Source organism: Notamacropus eugenii, chromosome 1 (assembly GCF_028372415.1).
Source record: "Notamacropus eugenii isolate mMacEug1 chromosome 1, mMacEug1.pri_v2, whole genome shotgun sequence".
Lineage (NCBI taxonomy): Eukaryota > Metazoa > Chordata > Mammalia > Diprotodontia > Macropodidae > Notamacropus > Notamacropus eugenii.
Window position 1 is genome coordinate 82,382,177 of NC_092872.1, and position 24,344 is coordinate 82,406,520.

Genomic DNA, 24,344 nt, shown 5'->3' on the forward strand with positions numbered 1-24,344 from the left:
GACCCTGAGCATTCCTTCTTTGTGTTTCAGTTTCCTCACATGTAAAATGAAGATCGTTAACAGAGCCTGTCCTGTAGAGTTGTTGTGATGGTCAAATGAGATAACATATGTAAAGCCCTTTGCAACCATGAAGCGTTATGTAAATGCCGTTTTTATTATTGATAAGATTATTTGCTTTTGGTCTTGAGGACAGCTGATGTTTTCATAATTTGGTAGACTGTTGAAAAGTCAAAGAAAGTAGTGGTGTACATACTGGCCTGACATCTGGAGTTCTTGAGGCATGTACTTTTCTTTTTCCTTGTTTCTTAGTTTCTGCTGATCTTTAGGAAAGGCAACTTGGTGTAGGGTTTCAAGGGCCAGTCTTGAAGTCAGGAAGACCTGGGTTCAAGTCCTGCTTCTTCTGATGTGTGATGATGGCTGAATCACTTGACTCTAAGTGCCTCAGGCAACATTCCATGTTGGGAGCTGCATAGGATGAGAGTTTCCACACCAGGATTTCCTTAACATCGATGAATTCACAGATCCTCCTCCCTTCCAAAATAGAACTCCTCCTCCACCCCAAAAAACTCCCTCTAGTTTCTTAAGATGTAAGACATTTAAAAGTTGGTTCAAGGTGAGAGAAAATAGATTCAGCCTAGTGCAATACCATATACAAATTCTTGAAAATACGTACATATATACATACATATACGCACAAGTCCTCAAAAATATTTTTAAAGATTTTTTCTCTATTATGAACTTAATGATTATCAATAAACACAAATATTACAATATATAAAAAACAAAAGAGGAGTATATAGGAAACTATATGATGCAGTCTATAGAGTAAGGAAGACTTGAGCTCAAATCTGGCCTCAGCCATTTATTAACTTTGTGACCCTGGGCAAACCACTTGGCCCCTTTTTGGCTTCAGTTTACTCATCTGTAAAATGGGGATAATAATTATAATAACATTTACTTCCTCGGCTTGCTGTGAGGATAAAATGAGATAAGGTTTATAAAGTGCTTACCAGTGCCTGGCACATCGCAAACATGATAAAAATGTTAACTGTTACTACCACTGCTGCTATTACTAGTAGTACTATTGCTGCTACTACTACTATTATTATTTGGCTTTTGGGAAAGTATAGGTTAAATTTAACAGTGATGACAAAATTGCCCTATTTGCATTCCTTCTGAACTTCCTTTCTTCTTTCCCTCTTTCCCTCCCTCTCTCCTCCTCTCCTTCCCTTTCTCTTTCTTTTCTCTCTCTCTTCCTTTCTTCCTTCCTTCCATTCTTTTCTTTCTTTCTTCCCTTCTTCCTTTTCTTTCTCTTTTTTTCTTCCTCCCTTCCTTTCTCACTTCTCTCTCCCTCCCTCTTTTTTCTTTCTTTCCTTCTTTCTTTCTTTTCTTCCTCCCCCTCCTTCCTTCCTTCCTTTCTTCCTTTCTTCATTTCTTCCTTTCTTCCTTCCTTCCTTCCTTTCTTTCTTTCTTCCTTTCTTTCTTCCTTCCTTTCTTTCTTTCTTTCTTTCTTTCTTTCTTTCTTTCTTTCTTCCTTCCTTTCTTTCTTTCTTCCTTTCTTCCTTTCTTCCTTCCTTCCTTTCTTCCTTCCTTCCTTCCTTCCTTCCTTTCTTTCTTTCTTTCTTTCTTTCTTTCTTTCTTCCTTCCTTCATTTCTTCCTTCCTTCCTTCCTTTCTTTCTTTCTTTCTTCCTTTCCTTTCTTTCTTTCTTTTTCTTTCTTCCTTCCTTCCTTCCTTCCTTTCCTTCTTTCTTCCTTCTTTCCTTCCTTCCTTCCTTCCTTCCTTCCTTCCTTCCTTCCTTCCTTCCTTCCTTCCTTCCTTCCTTCCTTCCTTCCTTTCTTTCTTTCTTTCTTTCTTTCTTTCTTTCTTTCTTTCTTTCTTTCTCACTTTCTTCCTTCCTTCTTTATCTCCTTTCCTCTCTCTTTCCTCCCCTCCTTTCCTCTACCTCTTTCTCCTTTCCTTTCTCTCTCTCTCTTTCTTCTCCATCACTTTTCAGTAATTTACTCCACCCCCAAGAAAAGCCCTCCCTGATAACAAATAAGTATAATCAAAACAAAGCATATGAACAGAGTGTTTGAAAATGTATGTTTCATTCTCCATGTCTTGCCCAGCACTTTTATGCCCAGAGGCGGGAGGCATGCTTCATTATCAGTCTTTGAAAGTCATAAGTAGTCACCGTTATCAGAGTTCTTAAGTCTTCCAAAGTTATTTTCCTAAATACTTGTTAATTAGCTAAGCAAGACAAGGGAATTAGCCAAAGTTAATGGATTAAATTGTGTCACTAAGTAGGATCACAGGATCATAGATTTAGGGCTAGAGGGGACTTCGAGGTCCATCTCCGTGCAATCCTCTTATTTTACAAATGAGAGAGAAGAGGAAACAAACATTTATAAATTACCAGTCACATGCCAGACACTGTGCTAAGCACTTTATAAATATTATTATCTTATTTGACTCTTGCAATAATCCTGAGAAGGTAGGTACTGCTGGCATCTCCATTTTACAGTTGAGAAAACTGAGACGGATAGAGGTTAAGTGACTTGAGCAGGGTCATACAGCTAGGAAGTGTCTGAGGCCTGATTTGACCTCAGGTCTTCCTGACTTCAAACCCAGGGCTGTATGTACTGCCCCATAGGTAGTAATTAGTGGAGCTTAGCTTTGAACATAACTCCTATGACTTCCTTCTTAGAACTCTTTCCACCTCAAAGATCTTCCTTTGCTAGCTCAATAAATATTATCCTGAAATATGAGGGTTTGTGAAGTTCTGTGGAAAGCTTATACAAGATATCTCACAGCTGGATTATCTGTTCTCTTCCCTCCAAATTTTTTCAGGGCCCGTGTACTGGGATTTGACTTGACCTTGTTGTAGTTCTGGGTTTATCCTCTATAGACTAGACTTTGAGTCCTTGCTTAAGACATAAGCAAGAGAACCTACTAATTAGTCTCTTGCAAATTCACCTTTTTACGTAAGCACTGTATTCCACAAATATTAGTAAACAGTACATGAGTTGCTAGTGAATAGGTCTCGAGAACCATTTTGTATCAGTCTTTTTAATTTGGAATAATATTCTGTGATTTTCAGCTTATGAATCTATTCAGGTTTTGATTCTGTTTCCTAATACATTCTCTCATCTTAGAAGCTTGTTGTTTTTCAGTCATTTCAGTTGTGTTTGATACTTCATCACTTTATTTGGGTATGGTGTTTTATTTTTGGGGGGGCAAAGACACTGGCATGGTCTGCCATTTCCTTCTCCAGCTCATTTTACAGATGAGGAAAGTAAGGCAAAGTTAAGTAACTTGCCCAGGATCACAAAGCTTATAAGTATCTGAGGTTAGATTCGAACTCAGATCTTCCTGACTCCAGGCACAGTATTCTTGCCACTGCACCACCTGACTGCCCTAAGAGAATTGGAAAATGTCAGGAAAAGAAAAAAGGAGGGTTTTTGAGGTATGTTTTGCTTTTTGAAAGAGTACTAGGTTTGAAGTCAGAGAACCTAGGTTCACGTTGCCTTTTGGGAAAATCATGTCATCTCCTTGTGCCTTAGTTTCCTCAGCTGTAAAATGAGGGACTTGGGCTCGCTCACCTCTTAGGCCCCTTCCAGCTTTACATCTATGACTCCATGATCCTCTGCAGGTGGCAGAAAGTATTATTGATCTCTTGATTTGCTCACTCTGGACTTCTTTGACTTCACTGCACCACACCCTCCTACCCCCACCCCTGAAACTGGATATCTTCTCCCCAGCTTTTTCCACTTTTGAGTGTTGCATTCCTCCATTAGATTTGGAGGCCCTTGAGGGCAGGGATTATCTTTTTGTTTGTATTCTCAGTGGCACATAGTAGGCTCTTAATGCTTATTGACTATTAACAATTCATTTCCTGATATGCCCCTCCCCCATTGAACCCTTTGTTATAATAAAGTAAAATTGGCAAAATAGAGAAAATGGCCCTATGGAATCACTCTGCTGATCCAGTGATCTTACTTAGTTGGCAGAAGTAAAAAAAAAAAAATAAATGAACATCCATAAAATATTTTTTAAAAAAGGAAAATTTCACATTTCAAAAGAGAATACCAACAGGAGGGTAGAATAGTGGGGTGTGAATAAATAATAAAAACTGACATTTACATGACACTTTACTTGCATTATTTCATTTGAGCCTACAGTAATCCTATGAGGTAAATACTGTAGGGATTGTCTCCATTTTATGAATGAGGAAACTGAGGTTCATAGAAGTTAAAGGACCTGTCCCTGGTCCCACAGCTAGTAAGCATCATTAGGTTTATAAAATTCCAGAGTTGGAAGGACCTTGGAAACCATCCGATCCAATCTCATATCTGCGTTGATGGCATGGGGATTTCAAACCTGGAAACAACCAGTGTTTTTTCCATTACATCCCACTGCCTCTCCTATAAAAGAAAGAAACTAGGTAGTAAGATCATCCTAGGTAACACCATGTGTATGTGGTTACTAATAATGCCAGCTTGAGTGCCTCAGGAAAAAAAAAGATGAGGTGACACATACTGTTTTGGTAACGATCTCAGGATTCATAAAGTAAATAATAGAAGCCAGGTGATGAAGTGACAAGAGAGTGAGCTGTTTCCTTATTAAGAGATGAGACTGGGGCATTTAGATGGTGCAGGAGATAGAGTACTGGCCCTGGAGTCAGGAGTTCAAATCTGGCCTCAGATACTTACAGTTATCCCTTCCATATTGCAACTTTCCCTATTGCGATAAGAAATTAAATGGAGATTTTGGAGGAGTTTTGCAGAAGCTTGTAGACCACACAGAGCCTGTGATCAAATACTTGACCCAAATTTTATGGTAAGGTACTGTAAACATCCCATAAAAAAGAAAAAAAAATTAGTCTTCTTCTCTGGTATAAAGGGAGAACCAAAAAATTTTACGCAGAAATTTTACAGATTGTGGTGGTGCTATGCCCCTAACCCTTGTGCTATGGAAGGGATTACTGTACTAGCTGTGTGACCCTGGGCAAGTCACTTAACCCCAATTGCCTCCTAAAAAGGAGAGATGAGGCTCCTTAGTTTATCTAAGAAGACTACAAATGAACCAACTGACAACATGGAATTCTTAATAGCAAGGAAAGAAATTGCTAATCCTAGCTGGATATGTGCGTTACAGTTGAGGAAAAAACTAAAAAGTTTAGAGATTATTCAATGAACAAAAAGGCTAAGGAATTCAGATAAGTATGGGATGATTTGTTTGAACTGATATGTGGTAAAAGAAGCAGTACAGTGAAAGAATAGTGCACCATGAACTACAACATCCCTAAAAGGCAACCACGCTCAAATGCATTGCAAATCTTTGTCCTGTGATGAAGAAATATACTTTCTTCATCATAAAGAGGTGGACTACTATAGATATGGCGTATTGTATATATTGCCACATATAGTCACTCTCAGTTTATTTTGCTTAATTATTTTATTTTTTTTATAAGAGACAGTTTGGTGGTGGAGGTCATATCAAGAAATAACTGTGGTGTGGAAAATAAAAAGTATAATTAAAAGAAAATTCATATTATAAAATAAGTTTAATCCTGTGGCTGGAGATGTTTGTTTTTTTAAAAAGAAAAAAATAAAATTATGACTGTATAATCTTAAATCCTCCTAAAGAGAAAGACAACAGAAGGAGGCAGCTATAAAAAATAATGTGGCTACATAGGGAGCTCTTAAGTGAGCTCAGATTTCAAAAGTATATGTCCATAGAGGAGAGGCATGGTGAATAGAAAGCTGCTTCCTAAGCCAAGAACACCTGAATTCAAGCCCGGTAGCTAACACATACTTGCTGTGTGACCCTGGACAAATTACTTAAATCCTCAGTGCTCTAAGCAGCTTTCAAGGACTATAAAATATTTACCTGCATGAGTAGAGGAAATTTCTCATTTGGAAATCCTAATGACAACAAAGTCACAGGTCCAGGACCTATTTCTACTTCTGTGCCTAAAGACAGAAGAAGAAGTATGTGGGGACAAATACAAAAAAATGGGGCATGAGTTTATGAGAATAATGCTGTGGAGGTTAATGCCCAGAATCAGTTGAGATTTGTAAAAATGCTAGAGGCAACAATGGCTGTTTTCAGAGCTGTGTACAGAGCTGAAAGAACAAAGGCATGTACCCTTCTAGTATTTTCCTTTATAGAGGAGACTGAGGGAACTGAATAAACTATCACCAGTCATCCTGACTTTTGTTTTGCCATTAGACTTTGATGACTCTGGAGAGAGAATGGGGCTGATAACTTTGTACAACTCTGTCTCACTTTAAATCCAATTCATTGGTGAGTCAAGACATCACCCTGTGATGTCGTTGGTCCTCTTTGAAATGAAGGACAAAGAACATTCTTCCTTATGGAGGAGACTGAGAAAATGGAATAAACAACTTAAAGATCGATTGATAGAACATTAATAAAGTACCTATTATGTGTCACGCATTATTCTATGAGCTTGAGTTGCAAATACAAGCAAGCAAAATGGTCCCTACCCTCAAGAAGCTTATATTGTAATGGGGTAGACAACACATAAAGGGGAAATAGGAAGCAGAAGGGAAGATAACCTGAGCAGAGACAATGTGGCTGGTAAGGAGGGGGAGAAAAAGTCGAGAGACTGAGTTTGGTGGGGAGTCAAGTGAGCACTGAAATGGTCGTTCAAGCAAGGGAATCACCAATGAGGAGCTGGAGGTCTCAGGGCAAAGATCTCCCCAGGATGGTAACTCCACTGGCAAGGAGGTAGAGTACAGAGTGTGATTTGAATCTGGAATAAAGTGAGCATATCTGGAGCCCCTCCTGAAATCAAGAGCCCAAGATAGGCAAAGGGAGACTAAGAAAGTCACTGTTGACAGTTTGAATAAATTTAAATCTCCAGCCCTGCTTAAACTGCCCATAACTCCGAGAACTTGAAGAAATGGTCTGAGCTGTCATCAGTAATCTCTGAGCAACCATGGAAAATAGAAGTCCCAGAAGATTGGAAATGAACAAGTGCCATTTTGATTTTCAGAAAAGAAATGGATGGCTAGAGCTACAGACTGATAAGATTCATGAAGATCACTTGCAAATTTCTAAAACAAAAAATTAAATGTGATTTGTGAACATTTAGAAAAGAACAGTGTGATCACTAGAAGTCAACATGATATATTAAAAATTAGACATACCAGATTTATCTGATTTCCATTTTGAAATAGGGCTATCACCAGGTGAAAGCAATAAGTTTACTGTTACCTTGATTTCACCAAAACTTTTAATAAACTCTCTTGTGGTGTCTTCATGCTGAAATTTGGACTGGATTATACTACTTCTAACTAATTGAACAATTTTAAAATAAAGCTGGAGGGAAATTTCTAGTTGGATATCACAGGGCTTTGGGTTTAATACCATCTGGTTCAAGATATTGATTGTTTGCTGTTTTGGTGTTTTCTTGTTATCCAAATGTACAGATGACACGAAGCTAAAAGAGATGGGCAATATGACAGATGACTGAACTGAGATTTAAAGTGATTTGGGGAGATTGGAATGTGAAACCAGGAGGATTAAATGGAGCAGGAATAAACATAAAATCCTGTATCAAGGTCCAAGAAATTCAGTTGTACAAGTACAATATGGGAGTGCCCTGACTTGGTAACCATTCACATGGAAAATATCTGGGGATTTCAATAGCCTGCAAACTTAAGCGATCAGCATTCTTTTTTGAATGCTCACTCAAAAAACAAGTTTAATGAACAGCTCAATTTTTTTTTTTATCATGGAATTAGTCTGTAGTTCTAGCTAATAAAGCTAAGTGTATCTTACACGTCATTAGTAGAAGGAAGGTGCATCATCGGATGTAAAGGTCTTCCTAGTCTCTTTGCCGGTCTGCCCTTATTAGGAATATTTTGATCCCTTCAGAGATTTCTATATTTGAACAGAGATACAAATTAGACTACATCCAGAGATGGGGAATAAGGAAGGAATGGAATTTAGAAGCCAGCCAAGGAGTCAGTCACTCGACTAACATTTATTAAACACCTATTATGTGTTAGGCCCTGTACTAGGCCCTGAGGATGACTTGCCTGAAGGAGGTAAAATAATAGCGATTAAGATATTTGGAAATCTGTTATGTATAAGAGGGAATAAACTTACTCAGTTTTACTCCAGAAATGCAGAACTAGGAGTAGTGAATGAATAATATCTTAATAGTAGGATCATTGTGTTACAGAATTAGAAATCAAAGTAACCTTCAGACCTTTTTTTTTTTTTTAAAAAAAGAGATTTTATAGGGTAGTCAACTGATGCTCAGAGAAATCCATCCAGGAAGTGGCAGAATTGTAATTTGAATCCTGGCCTTTAAGTCCAACTCTAGCGTTCTTTTGACTGTACTCTGATGCCTGTCTTGCATCTGGGCAGCCCTTTTATTTTTAACAAAGTGCTTTTAAGTACTGCATCCCCAAAATCTTAGTGCAGTTTTAGATTTTCATGACTTCAGACCTATAAACACTACAAACTTACTCCCCCCCCAAATTTGAAAGGATACCTATTTAAAATTTTGAAAATATTGATGTATTTCTTATTCAAATTCATCATCATATGCTATAAATCTTTCTAGTCTATTTTTTATTTGCATTTCTTATCTAGCCTTAAGATCTTTAGCCTTTGGAGGGAATGAAATAAAAAAATTAAAATTAGAGTGCATTATTCAAAATTCATACAACTAAGTCAGTACAAAGGAAATTTAAATAATTCAACTTTCAAATGATTTCTTATGGTAAGTTTATAGCATTTATGCTTCTGAACTTATTAAAACTGTGCACTAAGACTTTTGGGTTGTGCTGTATATTCTCTCTCTCTTTCTTTCTCTCTTTCTCTTTTTGTGAAATCAGGGTTAAGTGACTTGCCTAAGGTCATACAGCTAGTAAGCATCCAAGGCTACATTTGAACTCAGGTCCTCCTGATTCCAGGGCTGGCACTCTCCTACACCACCTAGCTGTCCCTATCTTGTTTGATCCTTAAAGTACACCTATAATGGATATTATCCTTATTTTTGTGGATGGCAAAATTGGGGCTTCAGAAATTTAAATGATTATTTTTCAAGGTCATTTAGCAATTAAGGAATGGACCCAAGATTCCAACCCAGGTCTTACTGTAAGGAAGGAGTGAATTCCAGGCATGGAAGATGACCAGAAAAAGACATGGGAGGGGGTGGAGATTCTTGTTATGAGCAACCAAGAGAAGACTAACTCAACTGCATCACAGAATTTAAGATTGAGAGTAAGGTGCAATGAGTCTGGAAAGGCCAGTCAGGGCCAGGTCATGAAGCTCTACTTAAAAACTAGGCAAAGTACATTTGTACTAGAGACAATGGAATTAGCAGAATAGGGTAATGTCGTGGTCAGATCTGTGCTTAAGGTAAATCACATTCAAAGCAATGTGGAGGCTGGATTGTGGAGGGGAGAGACTTGACACAGGGAAGGCAATTGGAGGCAGTAGTAATAATCCAGATGAGTTGTGTTTGTCCTTTTTCAAAGAGGACCGTGACATCAGGGAAATGATGACATGACATGCAGTTGATTTTGAGTTGAGTGAGGGAGGACTGTGCAAGGTTACCAGCCTCACTTTCTCCTTCAGAGTCATCTGAGTTCAGTGGCCAGACACTCATCGGGATGACTGGAGATGGCCCAAGATGCAGTGGGAGAGCCTGGCCCTTTTTAGACTAAGACCTTTTCAGATTCTCACTTTCAGTGAGGTGAGGAGGGCTTGAGCTAAGGTAATGGCTGTGTGTCCTCCTCAAGTTACTCCCTACTCAAAGGAGAAAAATCTCAATAAGATCAAGGGCTTGGATCTCTGAAATATATGATGTGATACGAGTCCTTATCAGAATTCCCTGTGCCAGCCTTTGAGAGACCAGGGAACCACGAGATCTCTAGGGAAGGTACAGCTGGGAGGTGGAAACTCACAGTGATGTTGTTTGTACAGTACAATACCACACTCAGTAAATATTCAAGGAGGAATCTGAGTCCATCTAAAGCCACAAATAGAAAAAGGTCAGAAACGGTCAAGTTAGTTAGACCAGTGACTGGAAACAAACCTTCCATGTTTCCTGGCCCAGGCACCCTGGGTTCTGTGAGCGTGAGAGTTGCCCTTCCTCCTGGTAGCAGGTCTAGCTGCAAAGACAGGATGTGTCCTCAGATGCCTTGGTTATTTTCAGAGTGAGTGTTAAATCCCAATCCCAGGACATCTAAGGAGGTTTGATAGACACTGGGAGTGGTGTGTGTCTAGTAAATTCTGTTCTAATAAAGGTGTACACAGATGTTGTTAAATTACAGCTATCCAATTTTTGTACTGAATGGGGCAGAAATTTTCCCCTTTTAGGGTCTATAATAAATCACCTCTTTCATTAACAGCCTTTAGAAGATGGAAACTGTATTTCAGTTTCACATTCCTCAGCTGAGCACGGCCTTTGCTTTTCATGTGACCTTGTACCAAATGCAGGATCCCAACAGCAATGAGCTACCACGTAAAACACATTTGTTCTAAGGAAGTCCTGCGTAAACAGTAAAGCCTTGGGGAGCCCTATCTGTCCTGTGTACCCTGGAGCCAGCTCCAGGGACTTCAGAGTTGATGCCCAGGGAAGTTTACCCTTTCTTCTGAGGTTCTATTTGTTTGATTTTCTTTAAAAATTTTTTATTATAAACTTAACAACCACTTATATAAATATACAGAATAAAAAGCTGGGAGAGATCTTAAAAATTATCTCATATTACAGATGAAACAGTTACACTGACCAAGACAAATAAATTAATGTACAAAATACGGAATGGGATCTTACACAAAACCCTTAAGTTTTAACCAAGTAGAACCAGATAAATTAGTAGATGACTGATAGACAAGAGATGCTTTGCTCTGTGTCCCTTTCTGAAACATCCTGAAGTTCCACTACCTTTTTCCTTCTCCTTTTATTTTTCCTTTCTTTCCTCACTCCTTCCTTCCCTTTCTCTTCCTTCTTTCCTTTCTTCTTTCCCTGTCTCCTTCCTTCCTTTCCTCCCAACCCCCTTCTCTTGCTTTTTCCTTTCCTCCTTCCCCTTTCTTACCTGACTTCTTCCTTTCTTTTACTCTATCCTTTTCCCCGTTTCTTCCTTTCCTCCCTCTTCTCCTTCCTTTTTGTCCCTCCACCCTCCTTCCCTTGCTTCTTTCCCCCCTTCTTTCCTTCTAGTGCTAATCCATGTGGATACAATTCTGGTTCTACTGAACTTGCTTTGCATCACTTCATATATGTTTTTCCATATTTTCGTGTATGTTTCATGTTAAATTTTTTATGGAGTCATGATTTCCATTAGCATATTGTAATTTATTCATCTATTCTCTAGTCACTGGACATATAAATTGTTTTTTATAATTACCCATAAATCAGCTGTGATTACTTTCATGAAGATAAGTCCTGTTTTTTCTCTTTATGATTTTTTTGGGTCAGAATCCTAGCAATGTTGTTGGGTCAAAAGGCATGATCAGTTTTTGTGATTGTCTATTGTGGTGATATTTCTTAACAGTTTATTCTTTTGGAATCTAAGCACTTAGTTGTTAGTCCCCTGCCCTGAATGCAGGAACCAACCTTAAAATACTATTGGTTGAAATAGATGCCGTGGATCCTGCCCTTAATCAGCTTATAGTCAAATTGTTCATAAAATAGAATATGCTGAGGATGATAGAGATAAGGCTAAGTTAATTTGTTGGATTTTCAAGTGGGGCCACTAACTTAAAAATGAATGTAAAGTGTTTGCAAGTGAAAATTACTCGTGTATGTGTATGTGTATGTGTCTGTATGTGTGTGTGTATGTGTGTGTGTATGTGTGTGTGTGTGTATGTGTGTGTATTGCAGCTTTATCAGGTATGGGGGGGTATTCTTTTTCAATATAACTAAAAATTCTTAGAGGGAGAGCTAACTCAGAATCTAACATAGAAGAATACAATGTACTGTCTCAGTGGGGTCACTTTCATAATACAGGACTAGAAATAGGGTGATTTTCTGTGTGAGTGTCTAAAAAAAAGGGAGACAACACACAGACTAGCAACAGTGCCCCTAAGTTTCCTGGGACAGTCAAGAAATTGTTCTCTTTTGTCAGAGAACGGATTTTCCTTCCTTGTTTGCTTAGTGAGCTGGCAATGTCATAGCATCCTAGAATTCTAGAGCTGGGAAGATCTTAGGGATTATCTCGATCAATCTCTTTATTTTATGGATGAAAAAACTTGGACCCAGAGAGGCTGTGACTTTTCCAAGTCACCTGGCAGGTGCATGTATGGCACCCTCAATCCATCAATAAATATTTACTAAGTGCCAGCCATGTGCTAGGCACTATGCTAAGCTCTAGGGATAAAAAGAAAGGCAAAGACAGTCCTTGCCCTGGGAAGTTCCCTATCTAATGGGGGAGATCACATGCAAACAACTGTATTAAAAAAAAATCAACAACCCATATACAGAATAAATAGTAAATAATCAATAGAGGAAAACACTAAGATTAACAGGGATTCCTATAGAAGATGAGATTTTAGCTGGGTCCTGAAGGAAGTCAGGGAAGCCAGGGGGTGGAGATGAGACAAGAACCCATATCTCAATGAACATTTTTCTTCTAATATAGCATGTGTCTCTCAGTGTCAGAGTGGCATCCAGAGACTGGTATTTACTCCCATTTTTGCCTCTCCTAGGCCTATGAAAAACGTTTTCCAACATGCCCCCAGATACCTGTCTTCTTGGGCAGTGAGATCATTCATGAATCCAAGAGCCAGGATGAGTCCATTCACATTGTGGAACGCAGCTGTAAATTGACTGTAGACGCACCACGGTTATTGAAGAAGGTAGGCCTTTACACTCTTTTCCTTGGTTCCCAGGGTCACTGGGACGGAAGGCCAGGAAGCCTTGATTGCTTTCTTCTGCATCATTTGCCCCCTTATTTCATTTCTCTTGTAGATTGCTGGGGTCGAGTATGTTGTCTTTGTGCAGAAAAATATATTAAATCGGAAGGATCGGACTCTTTTTATCGAGGCTCACAATGAGACGTTTGCCAATCGAGTCATTGTTCATGAGAACTGCAGTTACACGGTAAGTGGACCATGGTACAAACTTTGTCTCTTTTCCTTGGGAAAGGTGTCATGTTATGTGGGTCTGTTTCCCACCACCAGTGGCCATTACTATGTGAAACTTTCCCTGGAAAGCTAGGCATAGAAGGCTGGACTTAAGAGTAGGATCATAGATCTAAAACAGGGGTGGGGAACCTGCAGCCTTGCCTTATGGGCAGGCTAGAAGGCAGGCCTTCTAGGTCTTTGAGTGTGATCTTTTGACTGAGTCCAAGTTTTACAGAAGAAATCCTTTTATTAAGGGGATTTGTTCTGAGAAGTTTGGATTCAGTCAAAGGATTGCACGTGAGGACCTAGAGGGCCACATATGATCTCAAGGCAGCAGGTTCCCTACTCCTGAATTCTAAAGCATATAGGGAGGGAAGGAGGGAACAATCATTTATTAAGTGCTTACTGCATCCTGGGCACTGTTCTAAGCACTTACCATAGAGGTCATCTAGTCCAGTTTTATAGATGATAAAACTGAAGCCTAGAGGTTGAGTCTTACCCAAGAATCACATAAGACAGAAGTTGTAAAGTGCAGGATTTAAATGCTGAAAAACTTGAAATCCAGGACTTTTTCCTCACTGTTTCCAGAAAGGCAATTTTCTGTTGGGTTGGCCTGCTGCAAAGTTCTAAAAGACCTCTGAGGTACAGTCAACAATTCCTCAGAACCGTATCAATTTCAGCCAATTATGACACCATAGTGTGGAATGAAGCAGAGTAATGCGAAATAGATTCTGCCAAGAAGTTTCTGTTGACAACCTATTCCTCTTCTGGCTTTATTATGTCATTAGCTCATCTTCATAACTTCCCAAGTGATATCCCTTCCATGACCCTCTTACTGCAAAATAGGATTATCATGGCTATTAGATGGGATGGAGTTAGTTCTAGTACATTCCAGATGTTTCTGTCTGAGCAAGTATCAGTGTGGAACACAACATTTCTCTGAATTCCTGCAAAAAAGTTGCTTTCTTCCTCATTGTGTTATTTGCTAGTCATTTGTTAATGGCATCAGGTTGTAACATTGCTGATCTGGACTGTGCCTCACTTTGCACAACTACCAACTAACAGGCATTGATTAAGTGCTTACTATGTCCTAATCTTATCAACCACACATTTTTTTTCCTTCCCCCTGGGCTAGAGAAGACATGACATATCAGAGGCCTTCCTTTTAAAATAGTAAAATACCATTGCTCAGCCTCATGGATGAATTTCTCAATTCACTTCTGTGTGTGTGTGTGTGTGTGTGTGTGTGTGTGTGTGTGTGTATGCGTTTTGCCTGCATCCATGCACATATATTGTTTTTGTGTTTTTTGCTTGTTTTCAAGGAGGATCAAGCCATCAGGGAAATGATGACATGACTTGCACTTCACTTTGATTTGAGTAAGGGAAAGTTTTTGCAAGGTCACCAGCCTCACTTTCTCCTCCAGAGCCATCTGGATCCAATGACCAGATATTTATCAGGATGACTGGAGATGGCCCAGGATGCAATGGGAGACCCTGGTCCTTTTAAGGTAAGGCCTTTTCAGGTTCTCACTTACAGTAAGGTAATGCCCATTCAGTGAATAGGCCTCTTTAAGAAGTGAGTCAAGGGATGGCCCCTTTAATTAGAAAAAAGAAAAAAAATCAAGCAGGGAGGGAAAAACTTTAAGGGTTGCTGTTCCAAACAGAAACAGTTATCACTGACATTCACTCCGAACCTAGAGGGCCGAAAATGTAACCATTAAGTGGACCTTGGGCAGGGACCTATTGTGGTCCAACCTATGGGATTCAGAGTGAACTGGGTTTCAGGTTTTGTGAGAGAGAGGGGAGGGGGAAGGGAGAGGGAGGGAGAGAGGAAGGAAGGAAGGAAAGAAGGAAGGAAAGGAGGGAGGGAGGGAAAGCAAGCAAGAAAGAAATATCTAGCCAGTAAACCTCAAGTTAGCTGGGCAGCTTCTGGCCCATCAAAGGCCATTCCTTGACTCACTTCTTAAAGAGGCCTATTCGTTGAATGGGCATTACCTCACTGTAAGTGAGAACCTGAAAAGGCCTTACCTTAAAAGGACCAGGGTCTCCCATTGCATCCTGGGCCATCTCCAGTCATCCTGATGAATATCTGGTCACTGGATCCAGATGACTCTGGAGGAGAAAGTGAGGCTGGTGACCTTGTACAGCCCTCCCTCACTCAAATCAAAAGTCAACTGCAAGTGATGTCATCATTTCCCTGATGTCATGGTCCTCTTTGAAAATGAAGGACAAACACAACCTTATGAGTGGACTGAGCTTCCTGAATGGGGACCCAGTTAGCTGGGTAACTCAGCTCATCCTGTGTATATATATATACATATATATATATATATACATATATATATATGTACAGGTCCCAAAAGACAGTGAATATTTAATGATGAGAATTAGGCTATTCTCAGAAGCCTTTAGAAAGACCTTCACAGCTGAGTTGCAAACAGATTATTCCTGAATGTAGAACTATATGACCTGACCACTTTGACTCTTCAGAAGGAATTTCCTCAGAGGGCTCATGAAGCATTGCTTAGTCTCATGCCTCCCTCATAGCAAACCCAGAAGCTCCAAGTCAGCCCAACGCACAATGGTTAAACTTTAATGGGAGTTTAATGTCCAATATGGTTGTATCTAACTCACTTAGAGAGTGTCCAATTCACTTGGGCCTGCTTCCTAAAGTGTGAAAAGGGTACATATGGATCTAGCTCTGAGTGTTCTATGGTCTTGTGACTTTGTAAATGACTTGACATCTCTGGATTTCAGGTTCACCCTGAGAATGATGAGTGGACCTGCTTCGAGCAGTCAGCCTCTCTCGACATCAAATCATTCTTTGGCTTTGAAAATGCTGTGGAGAAAATTGCAATGAAGCAGTACACCGCCAACATCAAGAAAGTAAGAAATGGAGCCAGTTAGTTTCATGTGTAACAGACTGGATGTTTAGAAGAGATACTCACTTACAAAGAGTTCTCATTATGGTTATAGTCTCCTGAATATGAAGGGCCACTCTTTTGCTCCTCATCCTAATTGGAAATAGTCTTACCTGGCTTATGGAGCAAAAGGCTCTTGTGAAATGAGGGCTCTTTATTGTAGAGGATCTTGGTTTGTCCACATCTGGCTTTTTCCCCCCATGCAATTGACTGCCAACAGCTGGATGGATGACTTTACTTCTCCTTTCATGATGTGATGGCTGGAGTCTCCCAGTTGCTCTGCTAAGGGTGGCTCTGGGACCCACTTAGCTCATGGAGGACATGAGCTCTTTCTCTTATCCTTGCTTGCCTTTTATTCCAGGGGAAGGAAGTGATTGAATATTATCTAAATGAGTTGATATCTCAGGGCATCTCTCACATCCCTCGATGGACACCTTCCCCTGTCAGAGAAGAAGATCAGAGAAACCTGGCAGGTAGGCAAAATCCAAGCACCCTGTGTGGGCTTTAAAAATTTTCCTATCTGCAAGAAAAACCACTGAAGCAGAACTCTGAGCCAAAGGCACTTTATTAAAGGGTCCATAGTCCCCTCTAATGAAGTGGACCTCAGATCTTCCTCATGATCGGAGATGACCCTGATCCCCAGGACCTTACTTTTATAGGATTTGATACCCAAATTTGCAAAAGAGGCATGGTAAAATACAGAATCTCATTTGTTGAAATTGAAATCTTGCTCTTGTGGACCAAAAATTAAGATGGGCAAGGCCAGAGTCATCTTCGGTGATGAATGGTCATAACATGGTCACCTGCTCATGTTGTTAAGAGAAAGTGGTCTGGATGTGCAAAAACAAGTTGGAGGACTTTCCAAAGAATCAAGGCATCCCAGCCATGTTGGGTTTGGACATAGAATTTGAGTAAAACAGGATGGAGACATCTTTGTTAGCATTCTTGTGGTTGTGCAAGTGAACTTCATAATTGGTAAACAAATAGTGAACATTACCTTAAAGTTTGAGGCCTATTATAACATATTTTATCTAATTATCCATATGTGATTTGTGTAAAATATCAAACTGATTAATATTGATTGGAATAGAGTAGGGGTTCCAAATGAATACCTGCCAACAGATGGCTTGTTGCCTGCATAACCCTTCCTCCCTTTCCCCTTCCTCTTCCCCCAAAGTGCACAGCATAGACATGAGGCCATTTCATCTGGAGGGGAGAGGTGCGCATAAGCCTGGAGTTCTTTCCTGAGACTCTTTGGGGCTCCTTAGGAACTTCCTCTCTGGATGCTAAGTTCTTACAGTAGGTGAAGTTTTTATGATATCCAGATGAAGAGGAGTTCCTTTGTTCTGAAATCATTTCAGCCACTTCCCCCTTCCTCTCTCTACGTGTTGCCCTTTCCCCAGGAAAGAGGATTGTTTTGGCCCATCTCTGAACTAGGGTGGGGAGCTGGTCAGGAAGGCTTCTGAATTTCCCATAATTCTGGCGTGAACTCATAGGCCACTGCTAATAGTAATAGAGCTAATATTTCTATAACTTATTAGGGTTTGCAAAACACTTTATGCAGGTTATCTCATTTGCTCCTCTTCCTAACTCTGGGGAAGCTAGGTGGCTCAGTAGATAGAGTGCTGGCTCTGGAGTCAAGACCTGAGTTCAGTTCCTGCCTTACTTCACTTATTAGTGTGTGACCCTGGGCAATTCACTTAACCCTGTTTGCCTCAGTTTCCCCATATGCAAAATGAGCTGGAGAGGGAAATGGCAAAATATTCTAGTATCTTTGCCACAAAAATCCCGAATGGGGTCATGAAGAATTGGACATGACTGAACAACAACCACAGGATTCCTAACTAAAGCCAGCATTCTATCCACAGTGCCACGTTGCTGCTCCAGTTAGCAAGAATTTATGAAGCACTTACTATGTGCTAGACTCTGTGCAGGGCACTGGGTACAGAAAGGTCTTCCCTGCTCTCAAGGAGCTTATGTTCCATAGAGGATCTCATATAACTGATGTCTCTTTTTGAATAGCAGGATAATTATTTCTCCTTCGTTATTGTTGAATCATTTCAGTTGTGTTCGACTTCATGATCCCTCTTGGGTCATACTGCATTGTTTTGTCATTTCCTTCTCCAGCTCATTTTACAGATGGGGAAACTGAGGCCAACAGGGCTAAGTGACTTGCTCAAGCTCATACAGCTAGTAAGTGTCTGAGTCTGGATTTGAATTTAGGAAGATGAGCCCAGAACTCTATCCACTGTGCCAAATAAATGCCTATTTCTCCTTTAGTGCTATTGAAACTTAGTGGGGATAATTGTCTAACCTTGTGATGCTTGGATGACAGGATAACTAATCTCAAGGGGGAGTGGGGCCATCAGGGAAACAGGTTAAGATTCTTCTGCACTCACTTTTCCCCTCAGGAACAGTATTAGCCTTGCACCTGTAGACATATCCTATGGCATGATTTCTTCTGCTTTTCTCATTCTGTTCCCTGAGTTTCTTTGTTTGCTCAGTCTGTCTTCTTCCATTGCCCAAGCAGCTGGCTTTCACTGTGGTCTGCTAGGAAAAGGAGCCGTACCTCTTCCATCCCATTGTAGATCACTGGGTGCCTTTGTGTTTGGGAACAGAAAGGAAGCCTTCACACTTGCATGAGAGACCGGAAGGATTCTGGGATTTTTTGTTTTGTGTTTTTCCCTTATCCCTTCCCCCCTTTGCTTTTCCTTCTCCTGTCCCTGCCTGTCTCCAATACATCTGCTGTGCTTGGGCTATGATTCTGCTGAGACAATACAATGCTCCCAAGCTCAGCCTTTCTGCTTCCACTTACACAGATGCCTCTTTGATGCCTGGTTTTGGCAGGGTGACTGCGGCTTTTAGTCTTATTTTGTATGTTTGGGGGACTTTGGATCATAATGTCCCAGGAGCTTATGTTCTCATGGGGTAAGAGCTGAAAAGCAAGGGGAGGCAGAGAAAGAATCCATGTGGAGGACATGGTGGCAATGTCCAGAGAGTCAAAAAGGGAATAAAAATAGTAGAGACCCCCAGAAGGAACTCAGCAGTGGGAGAATGGCAGAGGGATGTACTGTTTCATTTCAAAATGAAAGTGTTCATACTATATATTATCCCTTACATTTTTATGGCATGTTATAATTCACATGTTACTTATTAATATATACTGTCTAATCCTCATAACACTGGGTGAGTTAGGTAGATAGAGTGGGTGGCATCTTTATTTTAGAGCTCAGGAAGACATAGATTTGGAGTTGAAAAAGATCTGAGAGGTTTTCTACTTCATCACTCTCATTTTACAAGTGAGCAAACACAGACCCAAAGAGATGGAATGACTTGGCCAAGATTGCACAGGTTTAGTAGGTATCAGAGAAGAGGCTGAGAGATGTCAGATGACTTGACCTAGATCACATACAGCTTGCAACATGTCAGGGTTGACCTTCAACCTTAGGTCTCTCAAGGGTGGGTTCGCTACACCATAACTGAACTATGCAAACAATTCACAGATACTCTTTTAAAATCAAATGTTTCAGATCGACCAAAAAATGGCAAGAATTCTACTGAAGTTTCATAGAATTTTTGAGCTGGAGGACCTTAAGGGTTCTTTGTTGGCTTTTGTGACCTTGCTGTCTCCTGGTTTTCCTGTTCCCTTTTGTACGACTCTTTCTTAGTCTCTTTTGATGGATCAGAATACATTTCCCACTAAGGTTGGTTGTGTCCTCTCAGTCGTCTTTTCTACACTTTGTCTCTTGGTGATTTCATCAGCTCCCATGGGGCTCAATTATCACCAATACGTAAATGATTCACAAATCTTTTAACCATCCCTAATCTCCTATGAATTACAGTTCCATATCATCAGCTGCATGTTGGATATCTCTGCTTGGATTTCATATGGCATGTAGAACCTGGGATGTCCAAAGTGGGGCTCATTAATTCTCTTTCCCAAAATACCATAACCTTCTCTACCTGAAAACTTATTTTTTTCTTTTGTCTTTAGTGTTCTTCCATTTATACTATCAGTTATTCTTGAGTTTTCATTCTGCCTTGCTAGTCATGTCTCACTGGTTAGTGAGTTTTGTAGCTGATGTCTCTCACATCTGTTCCCTTCTCTCCATTCACATGTATGCTATCCTGGTTCAGGTACTCTTCTCCTGCCACTTACACTATTGCTGGAGCCTTCTAATTGGTTTTCCTGCCTAAAGTGTTTTCTCTTTCCAATCCCACTTCCAAATATGATATATCTTTGGGTACAACCTTTTAACTGAGTCCAAGTTTTACTGAACAAATCCTTTTATTAAGGGAATTTGTTCTGTGAGTTGTGGATTCAGTCAAAGGCACACACATGAGAACCTAGAGGCCACATGTGGCCTCGGGCCACAGATTCTCCACCCTGAGTAACCAAATTAATCAATCTTCCTAAGGTATAGAACCTCAAGTTCTTCCTGTTGCCTTAAGATGGCATCTATACAGGTTCTGACAGCAAATGCTTGACACCTAATTCCCTGAAAAAATGTTTGTTTACTCCTCCTTAATAATATTTTCACTTTCTTAGGTCTAAAAATAAACAAAACAATAAATACAGTCCTGATTTTGTAGCATTTGCTGATTTCCAAGGTGTAAATGCTTAAATTTACAAATCGGCTCTTTGAGCTTGTTTGAGCTGGCTCCAGAATACCCCTGCATCCATGTCTACAATCTGTTTCCCACCTACCTTCCCACACTTACTTCATATTGCTTCCCTTAACACCAGCCAAACTGGACCACTAATTGTTCCCTCAATATTCTATCCTCTTTCTCTGCACCTTTGTATATATTGGCTCTCCCTCATGTCGTTACCAGTACCTCTTAGAGTTCTTAGCTTCCTTCAAATCTCAGCTCACGTATCACCTCCTAACTAGAGACTTTCCTGATTTTTCCCTCTATCCTCACCCCAAGTATTAGTGCTCTTTTCTTTTTAAAATATATTGTATTTACTTATCTATATAAATCTGTGTCCTCCAAGTAGGATTGAGGGCAGAGACTATTCCATTTTAACTCTTGTTTTCCTCTCTGTCTCTTGTTTGGTCATAAACTCTTCCCTAATCCCCATAATTGTCTAATTTGCTTAAGATACCACTGTATCTAAATTGTGTACCCACTTTGACTTTATCTTGGTATATGGTGTGAGATGTTGGTCTGTACTTAATTTCTGCCATACTTCTTTCTAGTTTTCCCAGCAGTTTTTGTGGAATAGTGAGTTCTTTTCTCTAAAACTTGGATCTTTTGGTTTATTAAACACTACATTACTGTGGTCATTTACTTCTGTATATTGTATACCTAATCTATTCCACCGATCAGTCACTCTACTTTTTATCGAGTTTTTTTTTTTTTTTATCATTTTGATGATTTTCAGTTTGTAATATATAGTCTGAGATCTGGTACTGCTAGGTTATCTTCCTTTACTTTAAAAAAAAACAAACTGATTCCCTTGATACTCTTGACCTTTTGTTTTTCCAGGTGAATTTTATTAATTTTTTTCTACCTTTGTAAAATAATTCTTTGGTACTTTGATTGATATATGACTGAATAAGTAAAGTAATTTAGGTACCATTGTAATTTTGTTATATTGGCATGAGCTACTCATGAACAGTTAGATCTGTCTTTATTTTGTAATTGTGTTCATATAGTTCCTGTGTGTGTCTTGGCAGGTGAACTCCAAATATTTTATCTATCTGAAATTATTTTAAATAAATTTTTTCTTTCTATGTCTTCCTGTTGGATTTTGTTGGTAATATATAGGAATACTGATGGTATAAGCAGATTTATATTGTATCTTGCAATTTTGCTAACATTGTTTCAACTAGTTTTTTAGTTGATTCTCTTGAGTTTTCTAAGTATACCATCATATCATCTGCAAAGAGTGATAGTTTTGCTTCCTTGTTTCCTAGTTTTATTCCTTCAATTTCTTTTTTTTATCTTATTGTTAAAGCTAGTACTTCTAGCAAAACATTGAATAATTGTGGGGATAATGGACATCTTTACTTCATTTCTGACCTTATTGGCAAGGCTTCTGGTTTATCATCATTACAGAAAATGCTTGATTTTGATTTTAGATAGATATTACTTTCATGTTAAGAAAACTCCTTTTACAACTCCTTTTGGTGTTTTTTTAAAAACAAGAATAGCTGTTGTATTTTGTCAAAAGCTTTTTCTGCATCTAGTGATGCAAGTCATATGTTTGGTTTTTTTTTTGATATGATCAGTTATGGTTATAGTTGTTCTGATATTGAACCAGTCCTTCATTACTAGTATAATTCTCACCTGGTCATACTGTATGATCTTTGTGATATAATGCTATAATCTTTTTTTGCTAGCATTTTATTTAAATTTTTGCATCAGTATATTATAGTGAAATTTGTCTTTTTTTTTCTTTTCTGTTTTTGCTTTCCTTGGTTTAGGTATCAAAACTATATTGGTGTCATAGCAGGAATTTAGTGGGACTTCTTTACCTATTTTTTCAAATAGTTCATGTTATATTGGAATTAATTGCTCTCAAAATTATTGGGATAATTCATTTGTAAATCCATCAGGTTCTTGGTTTTTTTTTTCTTGGGGAATTTCATTTATGCCTTGTTCAATTTCTTTTTCTAAGATAGAGTTATTTAGCTATTCTATTTACTCTTAGTTTAGTCTGGGTAATTTATATTTTTGTAAATATTTCTACATTTCATTTAGGTTATTAGTTTTATTGGCATATAATTGGGCAAAATAGCTCTTAATAATTGTTTTAATTTCATTTTTTTTGGTGGCACATTCACACCTTTCCTTTTTGATACTGGTAGTTTGGACTTTTCTTTTTTACAAAAAAAAACACAACAAATTAGAGAGATCTTGAGTTCCTGAGCCCCACTGTGGTGGAGCAGGTGAATGCCAACACTAAGACTCTGCATGTGCCTCAGCATAGCGAGGAGAAAGGGCAGACTCCAGCTCTGAGAACCATCAAGTGTTTCAGCATAGCTCAGGGCAAATAGGTGGCCTCCATTCATCCAGATCTCCATGTGATTCAGTGTAACCCAGAGCAAACAGGGTAGCTTCCAGTGGCTAGACCTCTCCATGCTTCTTTATAGCTCCAGGGAAATGTAGAAACACTCTACTGGCCTCAGCACATTCCAGACACCAATTAAAGGATCCTGGCTCAGCACCAGGTAAACTGCCAGACCCGTACAACCTGCAGCAGTGCTAGCCACCCTGTACTCCACCCCCTTAGCACAGCACCAGACACAAGAGTCCCCCATGGGCCTCGTGGCAAAAATCAGTGCTACACCAGGTAAACAGCTAGGGCCTGCAGCCCCTGGTACAAGAAGCCTGAGACAGTGCCCCTTCCACCTAGGAGAAGAGCTCAAATGTTTTTAAAAAGGAATAAGGCCAAAAAGGATGAGCAAACAACAACAAAAATCTGACCATAGAAAGTTATGGTGACAGGGAAGACCAAGACACAAACTCAGAAGAGGACAGCAATGTTGAAACACCTGTGGGCAAAACCCCAAAGAAAAATGGGAAATGGTCTCAAACCCAGAAAGAACTCATGGAAGAGCTCAAAAAGGAGCTTAAAATCACATAAGAGAGGTAGAAGAAAAATTAGGAAAAGAAATGAGAGTGATGCAAGAAAATTGTGAAAAAAGAGTCAACTGCTTGGAAAAGGAAAATAACTGCTTACAAATTAGATTTGGCTAAATGGAAAAGAAAATGCAGTTGCTAACTGAAGAAAACAACTCTTCAAGTTAGAATTGAGCAAGTAGAAGCTAATGAGTATATGAGACACCAAGATTCAATCAAACAAATTCAAAAGAATGAAAAAACAATAAAAGAAAACATAACATACCACATAGCAAAAGCAACCGACCTGGAAAATAGATGCAGGAAAGACAGTGTCAGAATCATTGGACTATCTAAAAGCCATAATCAAGGGAGGACCTGGACAGCATCTCTCAAGAAATTATCAAGGAAAACTTCCCTGATGAAAAGGCAAAAGAGGCATTGAAAGAGTTCACCAATCACTCCAGGAAAGAGATCCCAAAATACAAACTCCAAAGGAACATTATAGTCAAATTACAGAACTATCAGGTTAAGGCAAAAATATTCAACTGGCCAGAAAGAAAGAATTCAAATACTGAGGGAGCCACAATCAAGATTATACAGGACTTAGCAGCTGCAACATTAAAGGACTGGGGGTTATGGAACATGATATTCAAGAAGGCAAAGGAGCTAAGACTACAACCAAGAATCACCTACCTGGTGAAAATATGCCTAATACTTCAGGGGGGAAAAATGGTCATTCAATGAAATAGAAGGA

General features: G+C 39.3%; 1 protein-coding gene across 2 annotated transcripts in view; it reads left to right on the forward strand.

Annotated features, from left to right (window-relative positions):
• Positions 1-24,344, forward strand: part of SEC14L5 (SEC14 like lipid binding 5) — an 85,658-nt gene that overhangs the window by 30,348 nt on the left and 30,966 nt on the right. For both annotated transcript variants that reach the window (XM_072608219.1, XM_072608210.1), the window contains exons 3-6: positions 12,678-12,827; positions 12,940-13,071; positions 15,852-15,980; positions 16,377-16,488. In XM_072608219.1, coding sequence (XP_072464320.1) covers positions 12,678-12,827; positions 12,940-13,071; positions 15,852-15,980; positions 16,377-16,488 — 523 coding nt within the window. The remainder of the gene's footprint in view (positions 1-12,677; positions 12,828-12,939; positions 13,072-15,851; positions 15,981-16,376; positions 16,489-24,344) is intronic.